Source organism: Nelusetta ayraudi, unplaced genomic scaffold, assembly GCF_046127955.1.
Source record: "Nelusetta ayraudi isolate G7.1 ecotype Tasmania unplaced genomic scaffold, CSIRO-AGI_Nayr_v1 ptg000146l, whole genome shotgun sequence".
Classification (NCBI taxonomy): Eukaryota; Metazoa; Chordata; class Actinopteri; order Tetraodontiformes; family Monacanthidae; genus Nelusetta; species Nelusetta ayraudi.
The window spans coordinates 935,001-945,000 of record NW_027466196.1 but is presented as its reverse complement, the minus strand read 5'-3'; the positions used below and the strand labels follow the sequence as shown (position 1 = coordinate 945,000).

At 48.1% G+C, this 10,000-nt stretch overlaps 3 protein-coding genes across 20 annotated transcripts in view; 1 reads left to right on the top strand and 2 right to left on the bottom strand.

Annotated features, from left to right (window-relative positions):
* Positions 1 to 10,000, bottom strand: part of hdac11 (histone deacetylase 11) — a 400,302-nt gene that overhangs the window by 146,043 nt on the left and 244,259 nt on the right. The gene's annotated exons all lie outside the window — the stretch shown is intronic.
* Positions 1 to 10,000, bottom strand: part of barx1 (BARX homeobox 1) — a 214,368-nt gene that overhangs the window by 71,557 nt on the left and 132,811 nt on the right. The window lies entirely within an intron of this gene.
* nfasca (neurofascin homolog (chicken) a) overlaps positions 1 to 10,000 on the top strand; it is a 62,945-nt gene that overhangs the window by 35,399 nt on the left and 17,546 nt on the right. For 8 of the 14 annotated variants that reach the window (XM_076013188.1, XM_076013185.1, XM_076013187.1 and 5 more), the window contains 16 exons: positions 425 to 621; positions 924 to 1,046; positions 1,853 to 2,023; positions 2,235 to 2,282; positions 4,060 to 4,171; positions 4,385 to 4,569; positions 4,771 to 4,902; positions 5,106 to 5,249; positions 5,706 to 5,817; positions 6,150 to 6,316; positions 6,659 to 6,806; positions 7,464 to 7,588; positions 8,390 to 8,434; positions 8,897 to 8,998; positions 9,229 to 9,426; positions 9,931 to 10,000. The exon at positions 9,931 to 10,000 is cut by the window's right edge and continues 1 nt beyond it. In XM_076013188.1, the coding sequence (XP_075869303.1) occupies positions 425 to 621; positions 924 to 1,046; positions 1,853 to 2,023; positions 2,235 to 2,282; positions 4,060 to 4,171; positions 4,385 to 4,569; positions 4,771 to 4,902; positions 5,106 to 5,249; positions 5,706 to 5,817; positions 6,150 to 6,316; positions 6,659 to 6,806; positions 7,464 to 7,588; positions 8,390 to 8,434; positions 8,897 to 8,998; positions 9,229 to 9,426; positions 9,931 to 10,000 (2,079 nt within the window). The remainder of the gene's footprint in view (positions 1 to 424; positions 622 to 923; positions 1,047 to 1,852; positions 2,024 to 2,234; positions 2,283 to 4,059; positions 4,172 to 4,384; positions 4,570 to 4,770; positions 4,903 to 5,105; positions 5,250 to 5,705; positions 5,818 to 6,149; positions 6,317 to 6,658; positions 6,807 to 7,463; positions 7,589 to 8,389; positions 8,435 to 8,896; positions 8,999 to 9,228; positions 9,427 to 9,930) is intronic. The other 6 variants (XM_076013192.1, XM_076013199.1, XM_076013198.1 and 3 more) reach the window with 3 other exon arrangements.

Genomic DNA, 10,000 nt, shown 5'->3' with positions numbered 1-10,000 from the left:
TCACTCTGACGCACATGGCAACACACACACACACACACACACACACACACACACACACACACACACACACACACACACGGGGACGGCCGTGCACGCACACACACAGTGGGATCAGTGGAAGGGCCCATTGTTGGGCCTCAGTGCTGGTCCAGCTTGAGTGGAAACTGAGCCAGACTGACAGGAAGCTCCTCAGAGTCCCAGTCTCACTGGACCAGGACTGCTGGGCTGGACCAGGACTGCCACCACATAGCACCGTGTTCTCCTGCCCCCTGGCGTCAATCACTGAACTGTGGGCTTTTGTCAGACGGAACAGAATCCATTATTTTCTGTCCTTTGTTTCATCAAAATTCCAATGAGAATCAGGCCGAGGTCCAGTTTCAGACGGTGAGCGGCAGTGAGTTCTGATTGGTCTTCTCCTGCTCAGGTTCTTATGGCGAAGGAACGGGAGGTTCTTCAACATTGGGAAGGATCCCAGGGTGACGATGCGCAAGCGGTCAGGAACCCTGGAGATCGGCTTCCGCAGCGGCGGCCGACCCGAGGACTACGAAGGAGAGTACCAGTGTTTCGCTACCAATGAGTTCGGCGTGGCCTTGTCCAATAAGATCCTGCTCCGAGTCTCAAGTAAGAACACAGAGAGGACGTCCATCATTTTCCCCTCGGCCGACAATATAGTCGTATTATTTATGGAGAAATATTCATTTTATTTCCAGAAGAATTGAAGGGTTCTTTAACCACAGGCTGTTCTGCATTGTTGCTGCTAGTGTGTGCGTCTGTTTTGCTTTGTGGAATTGTGCACTCTTATTTAAAACGCCCTTTGGGGAAGACGCAACGTTATTTTTGCATCAATTGCAACAGCACAGTCGTCACTGAGTCACCTCCAATAATAACCTCTGCACCTCTCTGTCCTCCCTCGCCTGCCGCAGAGGCCCCACTGTGGCCCAAAGAGGTGCTGGAACCAGTGTCTGTGAGTGAAGGCTCCTCACTGGTTCTCCCCTGCAACCCCCCACCAGGCCTGCCTCCTCCCTTCACCTTCTGGATGAACAGTGGTACGCAGAAAAATCCTCTTATTTCAATGTATCATTTACTTCATGAAGCCAGCAAGCAAGAGCAAATTGCATTTTCACTACACGTATGATGAAGAGGTCGACACGAGCACAACGTTGCAGCTTCGTCGTGGCCCCGAGGAGAAGCTGCATGAGTGCCGCTCCAGCACTGTAACGTGTGAGTGATTAACGAGAAGTGCCGGCCCAGTAACTGATTGCTCCTGCAGGCTGAGTCCTGACGAGCGCGCCACTCTCGTCGTCTGGCTTGGTGACAGTATTATGGTCTGTCTGGCCGTCTGCGTGGCTGCGCTGCAGCTTAACGTTAGCCTGTAGCCAACGCAGTCTGACACTGTCAGCCGGCTCCCTGGAGCCAGAGAGAATTCTCGACATCTTTAGTGCTGCAGGCGCTGCATTAAAGAGGCCCCACTGTGATGACCTGACTTCTTCTTTCAGCACTTTTGTTGCATTACTGGCGCGCCAACAAAAAAAAAAAACCCAAAAAGTCCTTTTTGCAAAGCCGTTCCTGGCTGATTTCATCTGTTGATTGCATTTATTGATTTTATAGTGAATATTATTTATTTATTGTACTGTGCACTTTGACATTTGCCCACGAATGTAAAGTGTGTTAGAAATAAAACCTAATATTATTGTCATTATTATTATTATTATTATTATTATTATTATTATTATTATTATTATTATTATTATTCTGGGTTCCTCCACCTCTCTGAAGGTTGTCTGAGAGGTGGAGACGGTCAGATGGAGATTGAGAGTGTGCTTTCTTCCCGTGTGTCTGTGGTGCTCTGCAGCCATGAGTCCCATCCCTCAGGACAAGCGGGTGTCCATGGGTCTGAATGGAGACCTGTACTTCTCCAACGTGTTGGCCAAAGACGCCCAGACGGACTACAGCTGCAACGCTCGGTTCCTCTTCACTCACACCATCCAGCAGAAGAACCCCTTCACCCTCAAGGTCCAGGCCAGTGAGTAACTGACACACACACACACACACACACACACACACACACACAGACGACGCACTACTTTTGTCTTCTTCTTTGATCGCTGTGTGGATCGTTAGATGGCCTGTGAGTGATAAAAGGTGGTGTATCTCCATCTAGTGGTGAGGTGCTGTAAGCAGGATTTTATCGCATCTTTGGCAACTGTTGTGCGAATGTGTGCCTGTGTTTTCAGAGGAGCAGTACAATGACACCTCTTACAATGCCTCTGAGCCCTCTGGTGGTGAGTTCAGCCGTGCTGGTGCACTCAGTTGGCCGCTACGCTAACATGCTAACCTAGTTTAATCAATGAAATAAATAAATACAGACACAAATCAATTCAATTAACCTTTCCTTGTGATTTTGCTGAGGCAGAAATCACCTTTCAGCCACTGACTCACTAATTCAATAATAATTCTAGATGAAGGAGGCATGGACGACACATCCATCCTTCCATTTGCTAATCCCTCTCTCCTGCTCTTCTTCTCACCGTGGGTGCAAGGCAGTGTTCATCCTGTTTATCACAGGGACACGCAGAAAGACAAACAACCATTTGGACAATTTTGAGTTCTCTATTCAGAAGGAATTAAATGACAAAATTGCTTGATTTTCTTTGCATCTTATGAACTAATCTTGCCACCTTGTTTTCACATTGACATTGCACACATCCTAGCACGATGGACTTATTATTATTATTATTGACTACTGATGGACTCTTATTATTATTACTATTAACCTTTTTAACCATTTTCAAGAGAACAGCTTTTCTTCATGAAATGAAGAAGATCAATGAACTCGGGATAATGGATTGGATCAGGGCTGCATTTTGTTCTGTGAGGTTCTGTGGAGGTTCAGTGTGGGCTGAACCTCCACAGAGTCTTGATCAAAAATCCCCAGTCGGCCCAGTCCGACCAAGACCAATCACCAGCGCTACAACGCTGCCCTTGGTGTACAGTAAGATGTGCAGCCTTCTGCTCTGAGGAGCCTTGGACGGATCAGATCCAGATCCACTGACTCTCTTCCTGGTGGTGGAGGAAAGTGAAGCGCGTTGAGTGGCCACTGATCCCAGGACCTTCATGCTGAGAAGCACCAACTGTGTGCTGTGGAGAGCTGCTGATGCCCCTAGAAGAACTTCAGGAGTTTAGAGCAGATGGGACCTAGAATAAGACACAAGAACCTGCGTGAGCCCAATCCACACTGGCTGAGTGGACATGAATACTCATCTCATATACAATCCAGTCGCTCCACCTTTTAGTTGGTGTTCAGGGATCACACGCAATGAATAAACAGAAAGTCATGAGAAATTCAAGGTTTTTTCCACACAGAGAATTAAATGTGTGTCTTCATTGTGCCATTGGACAGAGCTGGTGAGTATGGATCAGGACTCACCAAGCTTCTTCAACCTCAGAGCTACTCATGGCTCCTGGCTCTCAACAGTTGGCCTTGGATGAAGACTTCCTGACTGCTGAAGTTACTGTTCAAAGCTCCAGTTTTGGGAAGAACTCTGTTCACACGGATGCATCTTCTTGCTCCAGTCAATCCTAGAAGAATCTCCAACCTGGAGTTAAACTCCAGCCCTAGACAGTAGATATCGTTCACTTGGATTCTTACAATGGTTTTTAAAAAATGCTGGTGTTTTAGATGTAACGCTGAAGCCTCCACGGCCCAGACTGACGTACATGAGGCTGAAGACCAATGAGCCTGCTGTTGATCCTGCGCCTCTCAGTGACGTCCCGTTAAAGAAGCCAGAGGCTTCAAATCTCATTTCCAGACCAGCAAGAGCCTGGAGAGGTTGAACACAGCCAGGAGGAAACGGCCACGATAGCAGTGGGGCAGATTGATGGAGATGATGAGGAGGATGTTTGGCCCAATAAGGAAGTGATTCATCCGCTTCTGTGCTGCGTCATTTGATTGTTGAAGTGTGTGTGTGTGTGTGTGTGTGTGTGTGTGTGTGTGTGTGTGTGTGTGTGTGTGTGTGTGTTTGTGTGATTTATGACCCATCTTTGGTTCCTTGTCTGTAGGCCGCAAACTACCAGAGTCCACGCCGACATTCCTGTCACCTTCAGGAAGTGAGAGCTCCAAAATGGTGCTCCGAGATGAAGAGCTGCTGCTGGAGTGCATCGCTGCTGGCCTGTGAGTAGGACGCCGCTGTGTACAGACAGATAGGGACCCTCATTGCGTTTAGCACACCAGCTTCCTCATCAGTTTGCATGCGCAGTGATGTTTGCATACATTTTGCCCAATCAGACCTTCGGTAAATCAGCCCCAAGTTGTTGAGTTGTGTTGCATCAGTGATGTGAGATCCAGAGCCTGACCTCGTCTCTCCACCCCCCCCCCCCCCCGCAGGCCCACGCCCACCATCAAGTGGTTCAAGAAGGGCGGAGACTTGCCAGCACGCAAGGTCAAGTTTGAGAACTACAACAAGACCCTGAAGATCCTGAACGTGTCCGAGGAGGACGCTGGGGAGTACATCTGCATGGCCAACAATCACCTGGGCAGCATTCGCCACTCCATCTTCGTCCAGGTCAAAGGTGAGGAAGAAGACCACAGTGCCCTTGTTTTCAGACTGACCTTGGATTTCTGGTTGTTTTTCTTTCCTTATTTAACAAGCTCATGTTGGATAAATCCAAACACAGACATCTTCAGTGAGAATAGTTGCTACCAGGTCTGTATCCACTTACGACCAATCAGAGATTAGAGTGACTGAACTCCCTCTCTGTCTGTGTTGCCAGCGGCTCCCTATTGGCTGGACAAGCCCACCAACCTGGTGCTGGCCCCGGAGGAGAACGGCCGCCTGGTGTGTCGAGCCAATGGGAACCCCAAACCCAGCATCCAGTGGCTGCTCAATGGACAGCCTATAGACAGTATGGACAATGTCACACTGCTCCTCTTTTCTTCCCCTGGCCACATTAGGCCGTACCATAGACCTAGCAAGGCCTATTATGGTCTGTTGTGCTCTGTAATGTCTCAGTGACCGTAAAGAACGCAGCCACGTTAGAATATTAATGACACTTGTGGCTGTAGAAAAGAGATCATTCTTCATCTCCCTCTTGACCTTTGACCCCAGGTGCTCCTCCCAGTCTGAGCCGACGACTGCTGGGCGACACCATCATGTTTGACTCGGTGCAGATTGGAGGGAGTGCCGTGTACCAGTGCAACGCCTCCAATCAGCACGGCTACCTGCTGGCCAATGCATTCGTCAGCATCCTGGGTGAGACATGCAGCCATGCAGCTGTCTGTCTGTCTGTCTGTCTGGCTGTCTGTGGCTGTCTGTCTGTCTGTCTGTCTGTGGCTGTCTGTCTGTCTGTCTGTCTATCTATCTATCTATCTATCTGTCTGGCTGTGGCTGTCTGTCTGTCTGTCTGTCTGTCTGTCTATCTATCTATCTATCTATCTATCTATCTATCTGTCTGGCTGTCTGTCTGTCTGTCTGTCTGTCTGTCTGGCTGTGGCTGTCTGCCTGTCTGTCTGTCTGTCTGTCTATCTATCTATCTATCTATCTATCTGTCTATCTATCTGTCTGGCTGTGGCTGTCTGTCTATCTGTCTGTCTGTCTGGCTGTGGCTGTCTATAGATTATCTCTAGATCATGTATGTGTTCTCAGTCACCTGAGCAGTGTGTTTGGCAGCCCCTGTGTTGAGTGTTGGTGTTTGCTCTCCATTGTCAGACTTGCCTCCCAGGATGCTGGGCCCCAAAAATCAGCTCATTAAAGTGATTGAGAACAACCGGACCTTCCTGGACTGCCCCTTCTTTGGTTCCCCTCTGCCTGAGCTGCGCTGGTAAGCACGACACAGTGTGCACACGTGTGTGTGTGTGTGTGTGTGTGTGTGGGTGGGTGGGGGGGTCGTGAGTTGAACAAATCCCTCTTATTTGTGGCCAAACCCTCAGTTGTGTTCTCACAGTGCACACGTGAGCCACCCGAAGGTCCTGGTGGTCTCATAGAGGTAGAAATGATTCCTACTAATCCCCCAGAGGGAGGTGGAGTTGTCGCACTGCAGCAGGGTGATTCAGCAGTGCAGCCAACACCAAGTGGAGTGGAGGGGGAGATGAACCGAGACCCTGGGCCGTGGCCAGTGCTGTGTCCAGGCTCTCACTGCCTCCTTGTGGACAGGTTTAAGAACGGCCAGGGCAGCGGGCTGGATGGCGGTCAGTACCGCGTTTACATCAACGGGACCCTGGCGATCAGACAAGCCCGGCCCGAAGACGAAGGCACCTACACCTGCGTGGCCAGCAGCATGCTGGGTACGGCGGAGAACCAGGTCCGCCTGGAGGTCAAAGGTCAGTCACGAGGACTCTGTGAAAGGTTTAGTTTGAAGAGCCATCCTCTCCATCCCAGTCTGGCCATTATTGCAACCTGGCGTTCTGCTTCTTTAATGAGACGGCTGTGAATGTTGAATGAGTAGAACCCACGTGTGTCATGTGACGTGTTTTTCCAAAGAACACGCAAAAAGCCAACTGACATTCACGGCTAGGAGGTTGATTGAAGGTTTCTCGGTCATTTCGAGTCTTTCGTGAGCCAGTGTTGACATTTCATGACGAGATGAACGGAGGAGCTAGCGCAGGCGGCGCTGTGAGACACGGGCCTCACCAGTGTCTTCCTGTTCCACTTCACAAACTCAGAGCCCATCCGCATCGTTCAAGCCCCCCAGCAGCAGTCGCCGGTCCGAGGGGCCGCGGCTCGACTGGACTGCAAGGTGACGTCGGACGCCACCATGCCGGTCACTGTCACCTGGATGAAGGACGACAAGCCGCTCTACATGGGCTGGAGGTAAGACGTCGCAGGTCTTCTTCATCCCTACTCCCATCCAGTGTGTCTCCTCATCCAAAGCCAGGTCCGGCATTTCATGGATCAGCTGAGAGATTGGGCCGACTTGTCACTGCTAAAGTTTGAGGGGCCTTTAGATCCTGTATGTATGTGAGAGACATGTAGAAAACACATCATGGAGCTTCCATGTCCATTGAAAATGAACCAAAGCAAAAGAAAGCCCAAACGTAGGACTATTTAAGATAAAATATAAAAATATAATATTCTGTAGATACACTAATATTGTAAACTGATTAACTACCATTATTATTTTATTATTATTATTATTGTTATGATTATTACTATACAAGTATATGTATGTGTAAGTATTGAGATCTGCTGGAGTTGTTTTCTGTTCTCTATTTTCTGTTATATAAACTTAATTTAGTTCATAAATTTGTATTTTTATTAGAGTCTCGGGGTTGGAATATATAAGTCTCTACTTCTTCCTACCCCCTTTCCAACATGAACATGAACTTGTATTTTCACTGGTGTTTGCTTTCTAATTCTCTTTCCTTTCTTACCTGTTTGAAATAAATCAATCAATCAAATCAAACATCAAATCAAAGCACAGTGCCAGCAGACTCAGACCAAGCGCTCCTCTGTGTGTTTGTCCGGCAGGATGAGGAAAGACGACGACTCTCTGACCATCTCCAACGTCAACGAGGGCGACCAGGGAACGTACACCTGCACCGTCCAATCAGAGATCGAGCAGAAGTCGGCCTCGGCCCGGCTCACTGTGCTAGGTACAGTGACGCAGCGGCAGACAGTGTGTTGACTGTGTGTTATTGCACGCGGCACGCCACAGCGTGGCGCTGTTGGACGGAGAAAAAGTCTGTAATTATGAAGTAGAGTTGATGTCTTCAGGCCTTAACAGACATGAATAACACTGTAACACTCACTGACTCACCGACTCACTCACTGACTCGCTGACTCACTGTGAGTTGACTTCCTCTTTGTTTTTTGTTCTTGTCATTCATTTCAATGTTGACTGAGAGCCTTTAGCCGTCTGCTGCACTTGTGTGGCCTTTCAATGATAGCCATGCATTGTTACTGTCGTAGTAATTAATGCTAGTGCTAGCATAGCAGTATGCAGTAGTATGCAGTAGTATGCAGTATGCATGCAGTCTCTTCAGAAAACCTGGCCAGTGCTGGTTATTTAGTACTACGGGCTGCAGTGAAGTCTTCTATGATATTTTTAGTCTGCTTTCTTTCTTTGTGTTTGATGCTTTTGCATTTTAGAAACAAAAAAACTCATTCAATGGAGCAGAATTATTTCAGGTGCAGGTGATTCTCTCTCTCCTGCTGGGCTTCTGCCGCACTGAAAACATAAAATCAAATGCAGGTTTTCTTTCATTACATTTATTTACTTCTCATTTTCCCCTCATTAATACGTTCCAGTCTGAAACAGAAGCATCAAATGTGAAACTCTGAGTTTGTCGTTGTCGTGACTGTGATGGTTGTCTAACCGTGGTTCTGACTAACCTGCTGACTCTTAACCTCTATGCCCCCCCCCCCCCCCCCCACCCACCACCACCACCACACAGAGGAAGCTTCCCTCAACCCCTCAGTGTCTAGTGCCTTGCCTCCAGGTAACACACTGATCATGTGACTCTGACTGTCTGGAGAGTTAAAGGTCCAGGCTGTCAAATTTGGTTGGATTTATGATTTTTTTTATTTTTTATATATATATATGTTGGTAAAAACTGAACATACTGGCCATAAATACATGAATAAAAGTGGCAGTGCAATAAAAGTCATGAGGTTTTCCTGCCCTTGGAACGGTTCTGTCATGTATATGAAAATACAATAGAGCAATAAGAGTCTTGCTGCCAGGCTTCCTGGAAATTTTACACACTGGACCTTTAAACTCATCTTCAAACTAATCTTTCTTGAGCATTTCTTTTGTGTTGTGTTTAAATTCATCGGTTCACATCCTTCACGTTTGGATTTAGAATAGCCTGATTTTTTTTTTTTTGCAATGTGATCTGCTGGTTCTTCTGGTTAGTTCTGTTAAGAACCTGTGACAGTGACCACCTGCGCTCTCCTCACAGACCGTCCAGCTCCTCCCATGGAACTGGATCTGTCCGACCCAGCTGCTCGCAGCGTTCGTCTCACCTGGATACCTGGGAGCGACCGCGGCAGCCCAATCACACGTCAGTAGTTTCAAGTGATGCAAGTCAAGCTCAGCTAGAGGTGCTGGTTGCTGGCCTTAGCGTCCTGCTGGTTAGGACGGATGAGACGCAACCACACATTGTGTGACACACGGTTCCCGTTCATTTATGGCTGTGCAGCCAGCGACCAGTAGTGTGTTTGAATGTTTCTTCACTCTGCTAGAGCAGAAGTCAAAGCTGCTTTATGAGCTCTGAGCTCTTCCTCTGCACAGAGTTCCTGGTCCAGTTTGAGGAGGACCGCTGGGAGGCCAACCGCTGGCAGAACCTCTCCACCTACCCTGGTGACCTCAACTCGGTCATCCTGCAGCTCGTCCCCTTTGTCAACTACCAGTTCAGGGTCATTGCTATCAATGCAGTGGGCCAGAGCGAGCCCAGCGGCGCCTCACCCAGGTACAAGACCAGCGGCACAGGTGAGTCAGCTGCTTTCATATGCACACAGGTGTGTGTGTGTGTGTGTGTGTGTGTGGGGGGGGGGAATATGCCACAAGGAATTAAGGCAGTTCACTCCCTCATGTGCAATATTAATGTAACCAGGCCAAGCCAAACCCTTGCAGCTCTTCATTCAGTGCCCTTTCCACTGTTATTTTTGAAATGTATGTCATGGAATTAAGCATAATGTATTCAGGGTGAAGTCTCATGCACCGTCTGCACCTTTGCCAAACAGACGCTTTATGTGTTTTTTTTTACACCTACAGTATCTTTACACCGACTCAGGGAAACACACAAAATACCTGCTTAAGTACAAATGTATACGTATGTATGTGTATATAGATATATAATGTGTTTGTGTCTGTATACGCATATATATATATTTCTATGTATGTATGCATACACATGTCTGTCTAATAATGCAATAATATGATAATGTATAAGCTGACCAGTTGCTTGCTGTCTCGTGCGCTTGGTCCCTGCAGTTCCAGATGCCATCCCCAGGGGTCTGCGGGGGTCCGGCTCTAAGAGTGACAACATGGAGATCAGTTGGGA